Genomic DNA, 22,782 nt, shown 5'->3' with positions numbered 1-22,782 from the left:
GAGAGAGAGAGAGAGAGAGAGAGAGAGAGAGAGAGAGAGAGAGAGAGAGAGAGAGAGAGAGAGAGAGAGAGAGAGAGATGTTTGGGTTTTGTCTTCTTAGAACCCAGGAGTGCTACAAATAATGCCCAAGGCTACTCCAATAGAACTGTTATGGATTAAATGTGGATCGTTTATACAGAAAAAGTTACATGATGATGATAGCATAAAGTCACTAACTATCTGATCGCTGCTATATGACAAGTTGAAGGCCACCCATCGATCTCCTTTCTTAGTCGCTGCCCCTATCTCACGATTATCCTATTGCTAGAGGACTAAAGGCTGCTGATTTTCCTTGAATGGCCCAGTTGCTTTACATATTTTACATTTAGTACAAAATCATAACCAGGTTCCTTACTACTGCTGGCACGATAATAAATAAATAATCAACTCGCTCCTACACATAACACGCACACATTCTGTCTCCCTGGCGCTCCTGTGCTCATTGTTAAGTCACAGAGGAAATGTGCACATGTGGCTGTCGTGCACTGGTCACGGATGTTGTGTTTTGAGACGTGACGCGCTGCTGCAAAGGACGGCCAGGCAGTCACGCCAGCCACCGATCGACTCTGTGGGGATGGAATTACTGCAGTGTTTGTGCCGTCCTACGTATTATTTCTGGAGTCATCAGTCCTCTTGTAGCGCCTCGCTTTGTGTCTCTCGCTTTCGTTTTTCTTCCTTTTCCTCGGTCGTCTCTCCTGGAGAGATCTCTTTCTCGACCACCCTTCTGACATCAGATACCTGTCGTGACCTGGTTTGCGTCTGTAGGCAGAGAGCATTGTGGGAAAAGCTCCAGAGGTGTTGCTGCGCAGTGCCCCTCTCCATGGGGTCCCTGATTCTGTCGTCGCTCGGTTTCGCTGTCATCTTTTCATCGCCGGCGATCTCTTTGGCTTCGCTCGAAATGTTTTTGAGTCCTCGCTTTCCGTCGATTCGTCTCTTTTTGCGAGTGACCTTTCCTGCCTATTTTTAGAAGTCTTCCTTTTGTCATCTGCCTCTCTGTTACCCCTTTCCTTCCATGTATTCCTGCATGGCCGTGCTCTACTTTCACACACCCCGTCTTGTCCTACATTTCCCTGCCTCTCTACCCTAATCCTCTTTTCTTAGCCTTACATTCATTGCTTTAACTGCCTCCGCAGGGCAACTTTCTGCTATTACAGAATGGAATTACCATATCCCCTGGACTGTTACGGTGCTCAAACGGTGGTCTGACCAAAAGGGAAAAGACCCTGGACTTTGCCATAAAAGCGATTGGCTTACTTTTTTCTTGCGGAAAAATGACTGGAATCCAGACTATTGATTTGTAGCAGTGAGCGTGTTTCTTCTCGTGCGTCCGTCCTACCTTCGGGTTTTAAACAGCATGAGTTTTTGCAATATATCTGTTGGACCCGACTACTCCTCGGGAAGTGGCTGTACTGTTGTCCACAGTTTGTAAGGTCCCGCTTGATAACAAGGTGTACGGTCATTGCTCTACTGAGGCTTAGCGGAACTGTGCTTTACTCAATGCCTCGTTATTCAAATTCAGATTTTTGGAAATAATGGATTGATGAAAAGGATTGATTACTCGTGCTTGCTTGGAAGATGTGTAGGCGTTTAAATAGACCTTGGCTCCTTGAGAGTCCTGATATCGAAGTTTGTTGACATGGGTTTATCAGTTTAACGCTGATTACTGACTTGCTTTCGTTTTCTGAACGGAAATAACTTGGGTTGGTAAAACCGTTAGTGTAAAACCTACATCCTTGTCTATTGGATGGCGTATTTCCTTCACAACCAAAGTTATTTTACAGACGAGAGTTAGAGTTAAGTCTTCTAACTCTCTGCCCAGGATGCTCCACTGGCATAATTCTTCCCTGGGATATGGGACATGTTCTGGACATTAATCTGCAGCCCATTTCAAACGACTTTCTGAAACATAGGCTATCAACTTTTGGATTTTTCTAAGACAACTTTTTCTAAGAACATTTAGGGGGGCTTTGCGGACTAAACAACTGAACTGCATCGCTCGGTGTGACTATCTGGACTCCTACCACTGCATTATGTGTGGTGGGCCAACGTTTTTTTTGGCTGGCCTGGTCAGCAATCACCAAATCCTTGGCTTATGCGGCTGTTTGAGTGGGGCTATAGTGTCTGGGCCTCGTGGCTAGCCCCGGGACAGCTTGTCCTGCAGAACCCATGGAGGGCAGGGGCTGTATCCCGCTCTGTTGGAGCAAAGGGGCATGCATCTATGACCAGCACCCCCTGGCAAGTACGTATTCATCCCACTTTTATGACGTACTACGATAAGAATATCAAATACTTGGTTGCTTTTAGCATGAAAAAAACAATACTAGCGTTTACTTTTGCTGAGGGACTTTTATTTTAAACAGTTTCCTCAATTGTTTTTTTGCCGTGCTTTTAATCGGGATCTCTTCAAACCAATTTGTTCAACTTGGTTCATGAGTGAACCCTTAATCCATTTATGTATGCCTTCAGGGAGGATGTCTCTACAGTGCGTTGCGTTTATGCAATACTAGTGTATTGCATAAGTGCCACAATGTATTTTTGTCACATACGGTGTAACACAAACAACATTCCATGAGAGAATAGTCAGAATGATATGTTGATAGTATCATCTATGTACAGTACTGTAGTAATTAGCGGATGTTTTAGCTGTTGGTTGCCAACCTTACCCATGGTGACCTATGACATCTGCTGATTTAGTTTCTTTCTCTCTGGCTTTCTGGAACAGACTTGACATCTTCAATGTGTCAAAATAGCAAATAAACGTCAAAATAGCAAACAAACGTGACAAAACAAAAGACAACATTTACCGCATTCAAACCCCACGCCGTGAAGCTTCTAGCCTCTTCAGATGCCCACTTCGAGCCGAGTGATGGAGCACGCATAGCAGGAATGGAAGAAAGAAGGAAGTGGTGCAATGTGGGAGAGGCAAATCAGGGAAGGGCTGGAGGGACCAGAGAGAGGGAGCGAGATGTTGAGGCTTTCCCCTGTGGGGTTGCGCTAACCCCTCAGTAACCTAGATACCAGCTAGATACTGCATCTCCACAGGCGTGACGCCAGGGCAGAGCCAGTCTTCAGCAGTTGAACATGCTCAGTGTCAGCCGAGGGAGCCCTACGGAGGGGAGGGGGTAGTCGGGAGGGCCATTGGACTGGCCCCCTTAACGTGCCCCCTGATTGACATTTGCTTGTGGATCTGATTTGATACTTGGAAGCTTCACAACAATACGATGCAGACTAAGATTTGTTTTTTAACGGCTGGGGTGGTGTCTCCAAGAGGTTTATGGATGTCATAACAATGCAGTATTCGGACCGGTATTCCCCTGAATTCCTGGCCAGTTGAAGGAATAACAGCCACTAAAGTGGAACCGCAGGCTTGATTGGCTAAAATTAGTTCCAGGTTCTTGGCACCAATAAGTAACTACAATTGTAATAATCACTTTTTCCACAAGTAAAGGTTCAGACCACGTTGTATGATTTCGCTTTTTTGATTACACTTTAATCTGTTCCATATTTTGTGCGCCTCTTTCATCTTTACTTTTAACAATGCAGTCTACAAAACTAGACTTGGATTGGGATATTGTTATGACAACTGTGTAGCTCTAAAGTAGTGTGTCTCTAAAGTAGTACTACTTCTGTATTAATGGTTCACATTCTAGGCTGCTCAGTTATTTATGCTTAAGCACTGTATGCATTTAATAGGCTTATAGTAAGCTTACAGATTACAGCTCTTCTCTATGCGTCTCATTGTTTATGTAATGGTGTTGGAGTAAATAGATGGGATCCAACTTCAAAGCACAGGCAATTATTTTATCCTAGTTAACAGCCTAATGTAAGTACATTAGATGCTAATAGATCAATTTGTATCTATACAGGGAATTAGGCTGAAATAACAGAACAAAGCGAGCATCCATGTCCTAAATGCACTTCTAAGACAGGAAATGCCTTAAAGTTTTCGTTCGAGACAAAGCGTTTGTGATAACCAATCCACAAGATGCAGTGTGATAGTCACAAATCTTAAATCAATGAAACTTCCTTTTCCTACAGTGACTGGCTTTGGATTTGAGAATACTTATATTTAGGAAGCGTGCATGCATGTTTTAACACCAAATACTTCTCTACCACAGTACCTAGGAATGTTGGTATGCGGTACATTACAGCACCTGCCCAGCTGTCATGTGATTTACTTGTGCCTTGTACTATATAATGCCCCAATCCATAATAGCATTACGTAAAATAAGATACTTTACACACCGTATGTTTCTCAGTATTAAGAGAACCGTCTCAAGGTTATATGAATTCAATAACCAATTGTTGGGCAGTCATTTACTAGTATTTACATTTACAGTTGCCTATGAATTAGTCAATAAGCTTGATGTAAAATAACCTATTTCCTTTTAACACAACAGTAAATGGGTACTTTTACATATGAGAATGAGTTTGTTGGTTTAACTGGTATGTTCAATATTCAACTTATCGTAGAATCACAATTGTAACAGAATATGGGAGTAAAATTGGTTTAAACTATCTCCATATTATTTGATAATATTTAATATTTGTATGAATGTGTGTTATCAATATTACTGCTAATGTAGCCGGTATGATCACTGACATTACATTAAGCTTGGCACAGTTAATGATATTCCATAGGTTAGGATGAAGGCTATGAGGGCAGAACGGGTAGACTTTCACATGAACTTTACACAGAGGTGAAACCAAACTAGTGGACCTAAGAGTCAATTAATAACTAGGAGCGCGCGCGCGCACACACACACACACACACACACACACACACACACACACACACACACACACACACACACACACACACACACACACACACACACACACACACACACACACACACACACACACACACACACAGACACACACACACAGAGACACACACACACACAGAGACACACACACAGAGACACACACAGAGACACACACAGAGACACACACACACACACACACACACACACACACACACAGAGACACAAGCACACACAGAGAGAGATACGCACGCACACACACAGACACACACAGAGACACACACGCACACGCACACGCACACACAGACACAGACACACAGACACTCTACTATTGTTACAGTGAGTTCCCCTCGAGGGCCGATGCTGAGCTGGGTTTCTGGATATGTAGCACCCCTGTTTCCTCTCCCAGCTGCGGTGTGCGATCCCGTGTGCATGTCGCTTTGCCTTTGAAGGCCTGTCCGTAGGTCACACGGGTAAAGCGCTGACTCAGACCCCCCCCCCCCCACGCGATGGTCTTGGTATTCTGTACCGTCTTCCTCTCAGTCTGCCAAGCGGGTATCACAGCTATTGCTATGTTGATCAAATGTTGATTATGTTGATTGACCAGAATTCGATTCAGATCACTACTTAACACCAGGTGCAACACTTGTTACCCTCCAGTACTCATGGGGTAGTAGGTGCTTCATAACCTAGCGTTCTATAATAGTTAGTATGCACGGGATGCCAATATTTAAAGCATATGGGGAAATAAGCTTTTGGTCTTGGGAGTGTTTTCCCATCATGGAATGGTAGATGCTTAATGGTAGATGCTTACTTTAGGTCGCTTAGAACAGTCCCATCCTTTGACTTGAGGCGTGCCACTTCAATGTCATCAACCCCTTTCGACACTCTCGTATGCAAACTGGAAATAAATGCATAAATACCCATGCAGTGGTTGAGTAAGTAGTGCCAGCGCCTCGTTTATACACAATTATTACTGCAAGGAGGCCATGGCCAGTGGGAAACATCGGAAGGAAAAAGGCGAGGATGCTGCTCATTGGCCCCTGTGTGTTTTATTTAGTAAACACAAGTTAACACAAAACATCATTGGAAAACATTACAATGGAAGACATGTGGGAATGCACAAAGCAGCAGTGTTTTTCGGTGGACACAGTACTATCAGGTTGCTAATAGTACTGTGTTGCTAACCAACATTTATGATATATTTATTTTGAAGTATTTACATTCATCTCTAAAATTAGGACACGTCATCTTAACTCTGAGCTCTACGAAAGAAACGCTGAAGAAATTGTGTGTAATCATGGTGACGCTTGGGAAAGGGAAAGAGTGATTCCTTCCCCAAAAGTGGGTCACACACACCAGTCAAGAAATGACCAAATGCTTGAATATAAATAAATATTGCTCAATGAACGTTTTGGAGAACATTAATACGTGCTGACCCCGATGATTCAGCAGAATGGAAAGTGTAGCTTTGTGCCAAGGGGCGGTGATGGAGTTGGCACTTTTGCTTAACACTGGTGGACCATATCCCAGGTGCCCTGATTCACTCTTTGGAGAGGAAATACTGCAAATGTTGAAATGCCACGATCCTTCTTTATCGCTATGTTTTGATATATATTTAATTTATATTTACTGAAACCCCCCAAGCTCCAATGTAATATTGAACATCTCACTTCATCTAACATCAGGGGAAGAAAAGATAACCATGATCGCCTTGCACTTGAACTGCTCAAACCTAGAGTTAGGAGACTGATTAATAGTTTTTTTTGCGTAAGGGCGATTTCTTTTTTAAGAAAATATTTTTAAATCGATAACAAGGTTTGGTTTTATAAGAATCAGAGATTTTATTTTTAGGCCATATCGCCCCGCCCTGCTCAAAGCTCTCTCCCTCCCTCCCTCTCTTTTTCCCTCCCTCTCTCCCTCACTCCCTCGCTCCCTCCCTCTCTCCCTCCCTCTCTCCCTTACTCCCCCCCTCTCTCCCCCCCTCCCTCTCTCCCTCTCTCTCTCCCTCCCTTCCTCCCTCCCTCCTTCCCTCCCTCCCTCCCTCCCTCCAGAATATGACGGCCAGTTAGCCCCAAAGGAGACCCCAAAGTCTGACATGGCGTCGTCCTCCTACCTGGAGACCGGCCGCAGCCACTCAGCGGCCGCTGGTTGCGGGGTCAAGTCCCGGTCGGGCGCCACCGGCGTGGGCGCCGGGGGGGGCGGCGGCGGCCCGGCGGGGGCGCTGGAGCGGCCCGTGGGCTCCATGGACCGCGTGCTGAAGATCTACCACTACTTTGAGACCAACAGCGAGCCCTCCACCTGGGCCAGCAACATCAGGCACGGGGATGCCACGGACGTCAGGGTGAGGCACGCACGCACGCACGCATGCACGCACGCATGCACGCACGCACCAATGCACGCACCAATGCACGCACGCACGCACGCACGCACGCACCAATGCACGCACGCACGCACCAATGCACGCACGCACGCACACACGCACGCAATGCTCGCACGCACGCAATGCACGCACGCAATGCACGCACGCACGCACGCACGCACGCAATGCACGCACGCACGCACGCAGTGCACGCACGCACCTCACGCACGCACGCACCAATGCATGCACGCACCTCACGCACGCACCTCACGCACGCACCTCACGCACGCACGCACCAATGCACGCACCAATGCACGCACCAATGCACGCACCAATGCACGCACCAATGCACGCACATAAGCACGCACATAAGCACGCACGCACGTTCGCACGCACGTAAGCATGCACTCACTCACTCACTCACTCACTCACTCACTCACTCACTCACTCACTCACTCACTCACTCACTCACTCACTCACTCAGACACTCACTCACTCAGACACTCACTCACTCACTCACTCACTCACTCACTCACTCACTCACTCACTCACTCACTCAGACACTCACTCACTCAGACACTCACTCACTCACTCACTCACTCAGACACTCACTCACTCACTCACTCACTCACTCACTCTACTATCAATAATAAAAGCACATAGCGAAAGTAGTGTGTGACTGAGGCCCGCTTATAATTATGAACTCCCACATGCACAAATACACATTAGCGTCGAGTTTACTACATATCCCATTTAAAATAAGCACTCTTGCATTCTAGATAAAACTTAGTGGTAAGAAATAAGACATGTTTCTGGGTGGCTAGGGTGGGTTGATTAACAAAAAGAGACGGCAGTGGATATATTTTACCTACCAGTGAGCAAATCTCTGTGAAATCTATCCGTATCTCTGTGGCTGCTCGCTTTTCCAAGATCGTTTTAAGCGATGATTTATCAGCTGGGTTTTTCGCTTGTTGTAATAGGAGTCCATAAAAATGTAACCACACATATCCAAAACTGCAATTCAGTCTCGAGCTGCAAAAAGACTCTCCCATGCGTTTAGAAACAGATGAACGAAAGCCACCGCTAAGCATATGGACTGCTGCCTTGCTGAATCTGAATATTGATATTAAAAGTGCTGTGTGCCACATTGTCAGGAGTGCAATACCCGGCCCACGTGAAATAACAGATACATAATTCACTCGAAAAACACGGAACGACAATGTGAGGCGATCACATTCACTAAGTGTCAGCCGCTCGCAGCCGAACTGGCAGCTCTTTGCAGTGACCAGCAGTGTGGCAGTAGACATCTGCTGCTGCTAATGCATGCTGATGATGTGCAAATAACATCCACATAGGCCAGGGCAGCGTCGGTGCCCGCCATGTTGGAACAGCTCACAGGGCCGGCTTCATGCCACCGAAAATGTTCGGCCGAAAATGGCCCAAAACATAATTTTTTGTTTTGGCCGAAGGAGTAAAAAGAACGAAAGAAATACACCGAACATTTTTATTTTTTATTAAAAAAATAATAATAATTGCACCTGTACATAACTCATTTATTTACAGGTGCATTGTTCTTAAATTCTTGCTATAAGGTCTGCTGGAATGTTAGAAAACGTTCAGTATTAAATAAATATTTTGTTTAAAATTTGTAATCGATTTTTTTTTATTGAAAAGCAAGACAAAGACAAATGGCTTTCGGCCAACTGTTTCAGTATATTCGGTTTCGGTTTCATTTCGGTGCATCCCTAATGATTTCCCCCCTGGCGTGTCCGCAGGGCGTGATCCAGAAGATAGCTGAGATCCACAAGCTGCGCTGTGTGTCCTCGCTGGGTCTCCGCCTCGCGCACCTACGCTCCGACGCCATGCACTGGCTGCACCCCGACCTGGGCGTGTCTCACGTCAGGGAGAAGTACGAGAAACAGCACCCCCAAGAGGAGTGGAGGTACGGAGTCACCCCCCGTGTGTTTGTCGTGGGTGTGGTGGGAGAGAGTTTGTCGATGTTGTGTCATTCTCTTGACGGTCTGTCTTTTACATCAACGGACGTCAATGAAGTAGAATAAAAGACAACAACGGCTGTGCTACTGACAATTATATCCACTAAATCCACTACGGTCCCCTTATGCGGGACTTTACCGGAAAATGTAGAGTAGAATTACGAAGTAATGGCACGTGCATCTGCAACATTCTAGTATTTGCTTGTTAAAACCTAGTGTGTGTGTGTGTGTGTGTGGCAGTATTTTGAGCCCAGGTTCGGAAAGTATGGTAAATAGTTTTCTTGGAAAGAATTAATGCGACATGAATTTTTCCCTCATTTTGCGCATTTATCATCCATATTAATGAATAAATGCCCCCAGTATCAAAGACGGCTTATGCTAATTCCTGCATTAAAATTCCGCCCTCATACACATCACATATTTGCTGCTGTGAAGATCCACTGTCCCCTAGCTGAACCGTGCGTGTCTGTCACATCCGTGACAGTGACGAGGCTAAATGGCTCTGTCAGAGCAATCCCCGGTTGTTATAAAAGGCTTCGTCTTGGGTTTGGAGCTGTCCAAATGAGGGCCATCTGCCAGTCAGCCAGCTGTGGTCTCTGGGAGTCGCTGTGTGTACGCTGACGGGGAGGAGACACGTACACACAGCTACAGGAGTTGCTAGAACAATGGTGCTGTAGCCCTGAGGGGAAAGGAAGGATGGATTGGTGGATGGATGGATGTCTCTACCTCGGTTTGTCTCTTGCTCTCTCTCTTTCTCTCTCTGTTTCTGTCTCTGTATTTCTCTCTCTCCCTCTCTGTCTCTATCTCTCTCTCTGTCTCTTGTCTTTCTCTCATTTAGTTTCTCTCTCTCTCTGTCTCTGTCTCTGTCTTACTCTCTCTGTCAATCTCTGTCTCTCTCTCTCTGTCTCTGTCTTTCTCCCTTTGGTTTCTCTCTCTCATTCTCTGTCCCTGTCTCTCTCTCTGTCTTTCTCTCTCGGCCTCTCTCTCTGTCTTTCTCTCTTTTGGTTTCTCTCATTCTCTGTCTCTCTGTCTTACTCTCTCTCCGTCTCTTGCTCTCTCTCTCTTTGTCTCTGTCTTTCTCTATTTTGGTTTCTCTCTCTCATTCTCTGTCCCTCTCTCTCCCTACCTCTTCCTGTTCCTGTCTCTTTCCTTTACTCCGATGCGTGGATAAACTCTTTCAAATTGTGTCACCATCTGCATACATTTTTCATCACACACTCCCCCTCACACGCTTTCCTTTTGATCTTCTCACACACATCATTTTTGATGTATTCCCCTCCCTCCCGTTCAGTTTTCTCTCTCTCTCTCTCCTCTATTTATCTCTCACTCTCTCTCTCGCGCGCGCTCTCTCGTTTTCTGTCTCTTTCCCTCTCTCTTGCTCTCTCTCTCTCTCTCTCTCTCTCTCTCTCTCTCTCTCTCTCTCTCTCTCTCTCTCTCTCTCTCTCTCTCTTCTTCCCTCTCTTTCTTGTGCGCTTGGAGGGAACACAGAATGTTTAATTCATGCGCTCTCTGACTGAGCCCTAATTCCCTGTGCTGTGCTATCTAACCGGCCTCGGATAAAGCAGTGACTAGGAGGCTAGGGCTTTGTAGTGGCAGGACTCTGGTCGTTTAGATACAGCCGTGACAACACATTACCTAACAATGCACACTCGTCGGGATGCTGTATACGGTCATACGGCTGTGACGGGCGATGTGGTCCAAAACATGGTCGACATGTTTTGTATATTGCACATACACAAGCTGCCTTCCAGGGGAATACAGACGGCAATGGGCCTCTTTGGCCAGCTCTGACATTTGTATATTCATGTATTCGAAAATATGTGTGTATATGTATCCTATATGTAGTTAGGCGCATTGTATGAGATGCATACAAAATAAATAGATTGGAAGTCAGTATTCTAGCCACCTGACTACACACCTTTGAGTAAATCCACATGTTCTCCTGGGGTGCATCACGTCTTCGCTGCTACTTGGTATGCTAACGAGCGGCGTAGCGCGCTAGCTGTTGCTTGGTGTCGGCTGTGTTAAGACCCGCAGTAAGCTAGGTAGCATTGGGGAATTGCCTTTTCAAGTCTGATTAATGCGTGTTTACATTTGTGTGTGTTTATTCTGCATTTTTTTGTACGATGTGTGACTGCAATATGTGGTTTTCAGGTACGAGTTGCGAATGAGGTATCTCCCCAAAGGCTATCTCAGCCATTTCTCGGAAGACAAACCATCTCTTAACTACCTCTACCACCAGGTGAGCTTCCAGTCCTGGCTGTCACTAACTAGATACCCCGACCGCACTGATAGACGTGCTGTCTGCTTTAGAGGATAAGTGGGCTGTGTCATGCTTGCATTTACATTTACTCTCAGGGTGTTAGTACAAAAAGTGGACTCTTTTATCTGTATCCAAAGTGACTCACAATAAGTACAGCAGCTGACACAAAAAAACTTTAGTTAGGTTCATTGGAAATATATTTTAAAAGAGTTGTTGGTGATGGGACCTGCGTGTGATAATGAATCAGAGGTGAAAACGATGACATGAAAATGTCAAGATTTTTCAAAAACAAATCACGTAAAAAAAGACATTATGAATGTTTCAAAGGTACAACTGACTTGACCATTTTGTCCTCATATTGTAAATCGTACAAAGTTATTATTCTCCATTGTTTCATACTGCTGTTTTGTTTACTCTAAGTAAAATCACTTAAATTGTGGAGATGGGGAAACATTTAAAATATATAGAGCCGCAGACTTGGGATCCTAACAATCCCTGCGTTATATTGGTGGGTGTGTTATTATTATTTCAATGCACGTCATAGCAAAGGTTAAGTGAATGTATCATATTATAAAATTCGATTTTGTGATGCCAAATTTCCAAGAGAATACCAGAGATCAAGTGATTGCATTATTCAATAGGAATATGCTTTTTTTTAGAATAAATCATGGAATAAATTTAAATTGAACTTTACAGAGGCTATCAACTCTCCAGATTGCATACTATTGGCTGCCCTGGTGTTCCAGTTGTTATGAGCCACCAATCAAGGCGTAGAGGGGAAGTCATGCTGATTGGAGGAAACCTGAGCCTTTTCTCCCTCTACCCCGCAGGTGAAAAGCGACTTCATGCTCCAGCTGGCCGACCACGTGGATCAAGATGTTGCTTTAAAACTCGGCTGCTTAGAGATCAGGTTTGCCGTCTTATGAATGACTCAAGCACACGTCCACGTCTGTGTTAGCTTGTGTTCGCCCGCACAGCCGGTCAAAGTAGATGTCTTGGTTCCTCTGTGGTTAACCTTGTGCCACTTCTATGTTTAACCAGGAGGTTCTTCAGAGAGATGCCCGGAAACGCCCTCGATAAAAAGTCAAACTACGAACTTCTTGAGTAAGTTCGGATTACTATTAAACTGTTTATGTCACCTACAGCAAAATGTAACATCTGCTTTTTGTCATATTGCATATTGCAGTGAAAGGGAAAACCATAGTGGACCATTTTATGTATCTTTGTAAAAGGATTATTCTTGCTTATTCCTTCCTGCAGAAAGGACGTGGGTTTAAGGAGGTTTTTCCCCAAGAGCGTCTTGGAATCTCTCAAGGTAGGATCTGAAGCGAGACAAGGCTTTGGTTGGCTGCAAATCAATGCGTCTCAATTAGGCCATAGATTCCCTTGTCGACTTCCAATAAGCCTTCAGCTTATATTCCAAGGATGCTATGTTTAATGCTCTTCAGAACTGGTTGTGTCCAAAAAAGTAGAGGGGGGGGGGGGGGGGGAAAGAACTTCAAACGATGAGAGAAATAAACCATAAACAATGAAATACAACCAAAGTCTTTCCCCACTAATGTTCTCTGAGTGTTCGGGGTAGAAGAAGAAGGATTTTCAAGGTTCCACTCTCCTCTGCTTGTGTGCACTGGTGTGAATAATAGATTGGCTGTAATGTATTTGACCATTTCGGTTTGACCTTTCAGTGTCATTTTCACTGCTTGCCCCCTTTTCCCCGGATTCCTAATTCCCACCAACGGACCGAGTCCTCGAGTCATAACGACCTCACCTTCTTCTGCATCGTTCCCAGGCCAAAACGCTGAGGAAACAAATCCAGCAGACCTTCAAGCAGTTTGCCAACCTCAACGACGAGCAGAGCATCCACATGTTCTTTGAGATTCTCTCTCCCATCTACCGCTTCGACAAAGAGTGCTTCAAATGTGCTTTGGGGGTAAGGGAACACAATTCCTCCTTTTCCCTCCTTGGTTATTGGCCAGTTGCCATTGCCGCAAGGAGGCTATAGGGGCCGCAAGGACATACTTTGAAAAGGAAAAATGATGCCGCTTAAGTATATGATGCTTCTTATTTCCCCTAGTTTATTCCTAATCACTTTATTTTCCCTCTTTTCAGTCTAGCTGGGTCATATCAGTAGAGTTGGCCATCGGCCCAGAAGAAGGAATCAGCTACCTCACAGATAAGGGTTCAATGGTGAGTGTCCGTCCTTGTGCGCCCTATGCTGAGCCGACAAACTAATGTGTCGGGGAAGCCGCAGCTGTGTGTGTGTATGTGTCCTTGACTCGTTGGTTGCTTAAAGGAACAGCAGAGCTATACCATCCAGCGATGGTTATAATGGGGGCGTGTGTGAGTGTGTGCACGCACTCTTCGTTGGTTTTGTAGAGCTAGGAGTTACCCGAGCGAGAGAGTCGGCGGGGAAACTTGTGCTCTAGTACAGAAAGCAGTGAAGGGATGCTTCCCGGGCGTTCCCAACTGAAATCTCTGAGGCAAACCAAAAACGAACACCGAAACCTCAATATTAAGAGTGGTTTTAAACTCAATCTAAATTGTCTGAAAGCGGTGTGTGTGTGTGTGTGTGTGTGTGTGTGTGTGTGTGTGTGTGTGTGTGTGTGTCTGTGTGTGTGTGTGTGTGTGTGTGTGTGTGTGTGTTTGGTGAGTCTCTATGGGGATAAAACAGACCTGATGCAATACCAGAGCTGGCTTCCGAGCCCGGTTTGGAAGCCAGCCTTGAGGCTGGTTCAGGGCTCTTGGCGGTCACTCGCTCTCTGCGTCCTCTCTGCGGCACGCATGCGGCTGCATCACTCCAGGGCTCTCTGATGTCAGCATCCGCATTCAGCTGGAAATCATTCTGTTCTGATGTATGACGTCGTCGCGAGCATAGCGTGGGATTCGGTGGTGATGCTGCTGCCCTCTACTGGTGCCAATGAGCTTGCCTCAATGGCTCGTTTCTAGCCATGTTGTCCTTATGTAATGCCGACATTTCTCCATCTGTGTCCTGACCTGGACCGGTCAAAACCTAGCCAGGGGTAACCTGGTACTTTAACTCAACATCCACATCAAACATACCAACAACCTTATCATTTCTAACTGTATGTCTGAACACACCCATCTCTAACTTATTAATTTAGATATTTCCTTATTAACTGAACTATTCTGATCTTCCAGAGTATACCCTAGCTGAAATCCTTTGAAGGTTTTCATTGTGATTAAGTTACCACTTTGGTAGTATTTAAAAAAAAAAAAAATGCCGAAATGGTAAAGCAGTTTTGCTTTGTGGATATCCGGGGTTTTCCTCTCTCTCTCTCTCTCTCTCTCTCTCTCTCTCTCTCTCTCTCTCTCTCTCTCTCTCTCTCTCTCTCTCTCTCTCTCTCTCTCTCTCTCTCTCTCTCTCTCTCTCTCTCTCTCTCTCTCTCTCTCTCTCTCTCTCTCTCTCTCTCTCTCTCTCTCTCTCTCTCTCTCTCTCTCTCTCTCTCTCTCTCTCTCTCTCCGTATGACCTCTCTGTGTCTCTCCCCCTTTAGCCTACCCACCTCGCTAACTTCACCCAGGTACAGTCCATACAGTACTCGGCCATGGAGGAGAAGGACCGCAAGGGCATGCTGCAGCTAATCGTAGCGGGGGCACCGGAAGTAAACACACACACACGCACACCACACGCACACACATACACAAATGTGTTACTAACTTGACGACGCATTGTTGCTATTTAAGGAGAGGATCTCTTTTCACCTCAGTTCTTCTTTTGTGTGTGTGTGTGTGTGTGTGTGTGTGTGTGTGTGTGTGTGTGTGTCAGCCTCTCATAGTCACCACCACGTCGCTGACCACAGCAGAAAACATGGCGGACCTCATTGACGGCTACTGTCGGCTGGTCTCCTCTCTGTCTCACTCCTTCATCGTCAGGGTCCAAAAAGGTAGGAGACACACACACACACACACACACACACACACACACACACACACACACACACACACACACACACACACACACACACACACACACACACACACACACACACACACACACACACACACACACACCGCTGCACCCTGAAGAGTCAGCACGCGAGACATGTGGGGACTATCGGAGATAAGGTCATTCAAGACGTTTATGTAACGGTTTCTTTGTGCTGTGCTGCTGAGTGGAGCTACACTGTAGTAAAACTGCTGGGAACTTCGTCTGTCCACCTTCTGATTTCTGTGTTGATCCCTGTTTCAGAGGGGGACAGAGCCCTACCTTCAATCCCCAACCCCAAGTAAGTAATTAAAGACATGTTTAAAATAAATGGACCTCAAATTATTATTAAAAATAATCAATATGTAAAAGAAATTAAAATATGTTTTTGGCAAATTTGCACTAGCCAACAAATGTTCTTTATTTTTCGAGCTGTCAACATGGACAACCGGAAATATGAATGTGTATTAACCGGTCACTGGTTTCCTCCGGCAGAGTGTCCAACCATGAGAAACGCATGGAGAAGCGGATGGACGGAGTGAGGACCAGAGCGGTGTGCGTCTCGGGTAAATACAGAGCACACCCCCGTACCGCTCGCTCCATCCATCCATCCATCCAGCCCGCCCCGCTGGTGATCTACAAGGGCAGGCGTCCACTCTCACTACACGCCCCCGGCGCATTAGCAGAGGACCGTAGCCGGTTAATGGAGGAAGACGAGTCAAAGATCAATTCTCAGGCAGTCAACTGTTCCCTAAATCAGCAGTCGGCCATTTAAAAGCCAGCCGTCAGAACGAGCTGCTGTTAGTTAGCGAGCACAAAACAAGCAGACCTTCATGATAATGTTTCACTTATGATCTTAATTGTGGGGCACTGACCCGTAATTAACTTATGATGATGTACACCCTGAGTTGCCCCTTTTGTTGCACCTCTGTTTATAAGGGCCAATATAATCACACGCAATAACCGGAAACTATGTGGAGCTGGACGGCTATAAAGTCTACAGATGAACTCTGGGTTATTTACTGCTCTCTCAAGGCGTTGTTTGTTTGTGCGTGCACCATGATCGTAGTGGATTTCATGCTCTTCACTCTTCCGTAGTCTTCTTCATTCCGGTACGTGTCACTCGAAATACCACGGTCGAAAGATGGTATGTGTTTGTGACACTGATGTTTAAGAATCAATTAAAGGGCTCATATGGTGTGTGTGTGTGTGTGTGTGTGTGTGTGTGTGTGTGTGTGTGTGTGTGTGTGTGTGTGTGTGTGTGTGTGTGTGTGTGTGTGTGTGTGTGTGTGTGTGTGTGTGTGTGTGTGTGTGGTGCGTAGGGCTATTTCCAAATAAAGCTGTGTCTGTTCCAGAAGTGAAGAGCTCTTCTCTGGCCAGATGTCTTAGTGGAGGGACTGACTCACTGTCAACTGAGTGTGACAGTCTGGACACAGAATAGGCTCAAAGTGGTTCTTTGTTGAAAACTACTGGGTAATTTATATTCCAGACTGGCAGAGCTTTTTATAACCTCATTGTCTTCCGTTTATCCTATTTTTCTGCATGGAAGGTGAAAGTTATAAATAAATAACGGCCTCACATACACATTCCAATCCTGACAATGGAATAGATCCATGCAACATCATTTGTCTGTTAGGGAGGGGGTACTTAAAGCATTATGAAATACTTTCAGTCAAGGATTATGTAAAGATCATCCTCTTCTAGACATATTTCAGTTCTTATTGTACTGAACAAATTCCAGTCCATCCACCATAATATTCTAACTACCAATAATCTCTCTTTTTCTCTCACGCATCACCTCTCAACCCTCTCCCTTCTGTCTGTCATTCGTTGGTGCATGCTGCTTCAGCCTCTGCAGGACATACTAGTGGCGACGGTAATTCCAGGAAACGCATTTGCTTGTCAACAGTGACACTTAAATGGCACAGCTTGTGATCCCTATTCCTGTCTGATTTGGTGCCCTCTGTTAACTTCACACACCCACTTAAGTGTGTGTCCGTGCGTGTGTGTGTCCGTGCGTGCGTGCGTGCGTGCGTGCGTGCGTGCGTGTGCGTGTGCGTGTGTGTGTGTGTGGCTGTTGAAAAGCTCACTACACACTAGACTACTTTTGTATGTTTGCTGCCATCTAAAGGTCAGGAACCTTCCTCATGTTGGCGACTTGCGAGGGGGGGGGATCTGAGAATGTGTTGAGTTTCTTCTGAGAAAGATAAGTGTATTAATAGCCATGAGTAATCCCGTTATAGCCCGCTCCAGGCAACAGTGTGATTATCTTAGTGGCAATGTAAACAGCATAATGGGATTCCACTCATCAGCGACGGTCACAATTGCCCTCGAAGAAAACCAATTAATTTTGGTTTTGTTCGGTCTTTGATTGATTCAGACCGGCTTTACGCACGGTCTTCCTTTTTAAAGAAGCTGCTGGTTCCGGCTTGTTCCAAGTAATCAAGTGTGCTTCCCTGCTCCCTTAGAAGCTTGAAGCAGAGAGGAAACTACTAAGTCAGGGGCCACTCAATTTAATTTGGATGGCCCTCAAAGGGCTTTACATGCTATATATATTGAAACGAGGAAGGAAGAGAAAAGGAAACCTCCCTTAATAAACAAGGAAGAAATCTCGATTTGCAACACAGAGTGAGGGATCCTTCTTTCCAGAAATGGTTAGGACTGCAATGGGTGCCTGAATGGCCAACACTTGTAGTCTGATGAAATTCTGAGTATGTTTTCCACCTGTGGTAATCCTTAAGGAGACTATTGCATTATGCAGGCGGGCGTTCCTGTTATCACACGACTAGAGTGCAAGCCAAACCCTTAATCCGTTTTAGTGTCTTAGAGTGATCAATCATTACTAGGAACCGGGTTATTAATGTCCATGATTATGCTGTGGATCAATAAAAATACCGATGTCTACAACTCAGGGAATTACAAATTAATCCAAAATATGAGTATGAACTTTTCTGCCTAGTGGTTGATCCCAACCAGATGGACGCAAGCTCACAAAGGCTGTGTAGTATGTAGAGACACAGACAGACCTCCTGTCTGTGTCTGTCCCTCTCGGCTTATTTGGCTGGCCCCGACGACACTTGTTTCCCTGGCATACTTCCTCTAGCTTCTTTCTTAATTCCTGCAAAGACCGTATTGCTTTGTCCCTCCTTCCTGCTTGTCATCTCACTTCCCCTTTTACCCATGATGCTGACCTTCCATCCCTCCCCCTTTCTCTGTCTCTTCCCCCTCCCTTCCTCTCTATCCCTCTCTCTTGTCACTCTCTCACCCGTCCATCCTTCCTGTGACGTCTCACTCTGACCAAGCACTGACCCTGTGTCGCTGTTGCATTCCGCTTGCTCATGATTCGGGCTTATGCATGCGTGCATGTTTTAGAGTCTGATCACGGCCACAGGCTTCTTCGGAAGGTACACACAAGTGTGTCGCTCACTCTGTGTCCTTTTACACCCGGCCGTCTTTTGGTTCCATGCCTCGGGACAGTTGAACGCCCTCTCCGCCAGAGAAGGGGTTCACAGGGCAGTGGTGTCGCACCAGATAGGAGGATGAGTTGATTTGCGAGCGGGTTAAGAAATACAAAGATCTACGGCAAATCAGGGGCATGAGAATGTTCAAAAGGGAACTAGGTGTGCGTGGTTGATATCGTTTTTTTTTTAAGATGCTTGGCCTGGCCCCCACCTGCTTCGCGGCTCAGTGGAAACTGTGAAACGTGGAATTCTGTCTAATCCGATCTTTTTTGCTCTCTCCCTGCCTTTAGAAACAGACGACTATGCTGAGATCATCGATGAAGAGGACACCTACACCATGCCGTCCAGTGAGTCCACGAACACACACACGAACACACACACACACACACACACACACACACACACACACACACACACACACACACACACACCCGTGTTATCATATCTACCATGGCGTCATGTTGCTGACAGATAGCTGTTGCCTTGGCGATGTGACTGATGAAGTCTGTTTCCTCATAAACGTTCATGGCTGCTCATGCCTCATATGTAAATCGCAACGCTCATGAGAAAGAGGAAAGCGAGCGCACGGGGGGGGGGGGTCTCAATAGACAATTGAACCATTTCACTATTCATGAACCACTATGCGATGGTAGAGACAGCAGCAGCAGAGGAATCTAGGGATGGAGCTACATTCAGCCACACATTCCACTCAGATAGTTCAGGGGTGCGTCCGCTGCCTCCGCAAGTCACATGACTAGTGGCGTGTTTGAATCGCCCCTGGAGTCCCCTCCAACGCTGTGTCGATGGGAAATATCACCCAAAACAACCTTATTGTCATTCCTCCTGACCAAACATGGGCATGGATGCCTTATTTGGATTCAGTGTGTAGTGAGGTCGTTTACAATCAATATCCATCCATATTGATGAAATACACTGATCAACATTGCTGAAAAATGTACATGGCCTGTTTTAACCGTTTTGGATATTCAGTGGTAGAAGACAGGACTCCCGGCTGTTTATTATGGGATTTAGAATGAAAGTGCTGATAGTGGCCGAATGGAGGCCATCTTCAATTCTGTTCCATTGATCTATGAACTGACTGTTAGTTGTTTGTGTTTTATGCTGTTGACCCTTCTCTGCCAGAATACTATGGACTAGAACAAGGTAACGATCAGAGTACGTGGAACTTCTGGTTACATTGTGATGCCAGTTTGATTTGGTGGTTGTGACTATTGTTTTTTATTTCCTTTTTTTTCCCGTTTTGCCTGTTCCTGTGAATTACAACTCTCTCTCCTATCTTCTACGTTCCCCTCCATATTTTTTCCCCCCTTCTTTGTCGATGTGTTGTCGGTCATTTGGTGAATACTGTGGTTGTTCCAAAACAAGGGTATTGGTAGTGCCACCTGTTCTGTACCCTCCAAGAGGGACCGACCTCTGTTGTGTGCGAGTACAGGATTAAATAGCCACGCACCGTCAAAAACATAGGTACTGTACGACCATTAGGACGACCGCCTTCTGTAATCACTCGAAACAACATATTGAATCGGCAATATGTTGTTTGTAATTTCTGAGCCAAGATGGCCATGGTCGGCCTTGGTTTAAGGACCAAAGCTAGATCCAATTGGTTCATCTGTGGCCTTCGAAAGGGTGAAAGAACATGTAGAGAAACAGATAAAGCGATAAAAGTGCAACTTCCTTGTGAACCATGTCCATTGTGTGCTTTCGAGGCTGTTGTGCGTCCTCGGTCCACGCGGCATGACTGGCTGCGGTTTGCTTTGTGTTAGTGTCGCATGCCGTCAGGTCTAGCCCTGGCTGATCAACCAAGCTTTCCAGAGCAGGAGTGCCCCGAACTCATTCTCTTAGATCAGGCCCACAAAATCCACCTGCACACAAATACCGTATGTTCCATTCCCCTGCTGTGAAGCTTGGTTTAAGTGTGTGTGTGTGTGTGTGTGTGTGTGTGTGTGTGTGTGTGTGTGTGTGTGTGTGTGTGTGTGTGTGTGTGTGTGTGTGTGTGTGTGTGTGTGTGTGTGTGTGTGTGTGAGTGACCTCTAGTGGCGGGTTCTTGTAATTAAACGTTCTGTGTGCGTGCACCTGTGTGTGGTTTTCCTCCCCCAGCGCGGGACTACGAGATCCTCCGGGACTGCATCGAGCTGGGACGCTGCATAGGAGAGGGACAGTTTGGGGACGTGCACCAGGGCGTCTACGTCAGCCCGGTAGGCAGATGGTTTTATTCTACATTGACTAGAATCCGGGTTGGAGTCCCAGAGAAAGTACCAAGTTCCTTTAGGTCGGGTTGGAGTCCCGACGTGGGTACCAAAGAGACTGTTGATCTGATCTTAAATACATTGCACTTTCTATTTTACTCATTTCTTTGCATATGTTTTCTTTTACTTAACTATTATTTTATTTTATTGTATGAGAATGTTTATACGTGAAGCACTTTGAGTCTGCTTGTGTAGGAAAAGTGCTTTATAAATAAAGTTGCCTTGCCTTGCCTACATTCAGATGACCAAAAGACCAAATCGTCTGCCATCATATTTTCCCGTTCCGTTAGCAAGACGATTTGCCGTTGGAGCGTTGTCATGGAGATGATGCATGCGACCAAGGTGGCAGTTTTGAGAGTTTCTGGAGGTGTCTCTTATCGTATGTTTGGGTTTTTCCAGGACAACCCAGCTCTGTCGGTGGCCGTGAAGACGTGTAAGAACTCCACGTCGGACAGCGTCCGGGAGAAGTTCCTCCAGGAAGCTTGTGAGTTCCCTGTAGAGCTGGGCGATGATTCGATTTTTAACCGTAATTCGAATTTATGCTTTAGGACGATAAAAAAAAAGACAAAAAAAAAAAAAAGACATTGTTACAAAAATATAAGAAATATGAACTTTATTTTTTTGGGTTGGAAGAAAATAAGTAGAATATCAACATGGCAGCATGCACTGAAAAAAGTGAGTGTGTAGAGATTGCTTCAAGTCTGTTGCAACCAAAAGCAGCAGCACAACACATTTATTCCAACATCTTAAACTGAGGCACGCAGCAAAGTGGGAGATGTGTGTTATTTATTTTGCTTTTTTTAATCATTGCTATTCTTCAAATAAAACCCAAACTTAAAAAATATTAATATTTTTCATTTATGGAAAAAAAACAAAACGATAAAAAATCGATAATCGGGTTTGGTATGAAGAAATCTGATATTTAATTTTCAAGCAATATCGCCAAGACCTACTCCCCTGCTGTCGCGCTGTTGGTTTGATTGGTAGTGTGTATCTGTAACGCGCGAAACACAAATCATTAAGTTTGTCTGTAAGGGCGTTCCTTTCCCCCTTGCATATATTCCTCCATTGAATACATTGAATTGTCAACGTACATCTTTAAGGCAATGCTCAAAAAAAAAAAATCGAATTATGAATACTGATGCACCAAACCTTACCACCACTAGGGGGAGCTACCTCTACCTACCCTCAGTTAGATTAAGAGTCCCTGCCGTACAACACAAAGGGAAACATGCCGTTGCTCTTGGGCTCGGTGTAACTGCGACGTCTTGATCTCCCTGTCTCTTTCTTCCTCCCCCACCTCGGTCCTCCCCAGTAACCATGCGGCAGTTCGACCACCCTCACATCGTCAAGCTGATGGGCGTGATCACGGACAACCCCGTGTGGATCATCATGGAGCTCTGCACCCTGGGGGAGGTGAGGAGCCCGCCTTCTCCCGTCCGGGCCGGGCTCCGGGGGAAAGGCCTTTGTGTCTCAGTGTTGTCTGCATAAGGGATGTTTTGAACCTATTCCCTATTCTCTTTCTCGGTCTCTTTCTCCCTCTCGCTCTGGCTCTGGCTCTGGCTCTTTTTCTTTCTCTCTCTTTCTCTCGCTCTTGCCCTCGCTCTCTCTCTCTCTCTCTCTCGCTCTCGCTCTCGCTCTTGCCCTCTCTCTCTCTCTCTCTCTCTCTCTCTCTCTCTCTCTCTC

At 45.7% G+C, this 22,782-nt stretch overlaps 1 protein-coding gene across 10 annotated transcripts in view; it reads left to right on the top strand.

Moving 5' to 3' along the window:
- Positions 1–22,782, top strand: part of LOC115545331 (focal adhesion kinase 1) — a 54,956-nt gene that overhangs the window by 5,668 nt on the left and 26,506 nt on the right. For 6 of the 10 annotated variants that reach the window (XM_030358362.1, XM_030358358.1, XM_030358359.1 and 3 more), the window contains exons 3-19: positions 6,860–7,149; positions 8,943–9,109; positions 11,316–11,403; positions 12,255–12,334; positions 12,466–12,528; positions 12,685–12,739; positions 13,214–13,354; positions 13,534–13,611; positions 14,938–15,045; positions 15,210–15,327; positions 15,633–15,669; positions 15,864–15,934; positions 19,120–19,176; positions 19,973–20,005; positions 20,948–21,045; positions 21,496–21,580; positions 22,412–22,512. In XM_030358362.1, the coding sequence (XP_030214222.1) occupies positions 6,860–7,149; positions 8,943–9,109; positions 11,316–11,403; positions 12,255–12,334; positions 12,466–12,528; positions 12,685–12,739; positions 13,214–13,354; positions 13,534–13,611; positions 14,938–15,045; positions 15,210–15,327; positions 15,633–15,669; positions 15,864–15,934; positions 19,120–19,176; positions 19,973–20,005; positions 20,948–21,045; positions 21,496–21,580; positions 22,412–22,512 (1,670 nt within the window). The remainder of the gene's footprint in view (positions 1–6,859; positions 7,150–8,942; positions 9,110–11,315; positions 11,404–12,254; positions 12,335–12,465; positions 12,529–12,684; positions 12,740–13,213; positions 13,355–13,533; positions 13,612–14,937; positions 15,046–15,209; positions 15,328–15,632; positions 15,670–15,863; positions 15,935–19,119; positions 19,177–19,972; positions 20,006–20,947; positions 21,046–21,495; positions 21,581–22,411; positions 22,513–22,782) is intronic. The other 4 variants (XM_030358360.1, XM_030358366.1, XM_030358365.1 and 1 more) reach the window with 2 other exon arrangements.

Source organism: Gadus morhua, chromosome 6, assembly GCF_902167405.1.
Source record: "Gadus morhua chromosome 6, gadMor3.0, whole genome shotgun sequence".
NCBI classification, from domain to species: domain Eukaryota; kingdom Metazoa; phylum Chordata; class Actinopteri; order Gadiformes; family Gadidae; genus Gadus; species Gadus morhua.
This window is presented reverse-complemented; position numbering and strand designations above follow the sequence as displayed.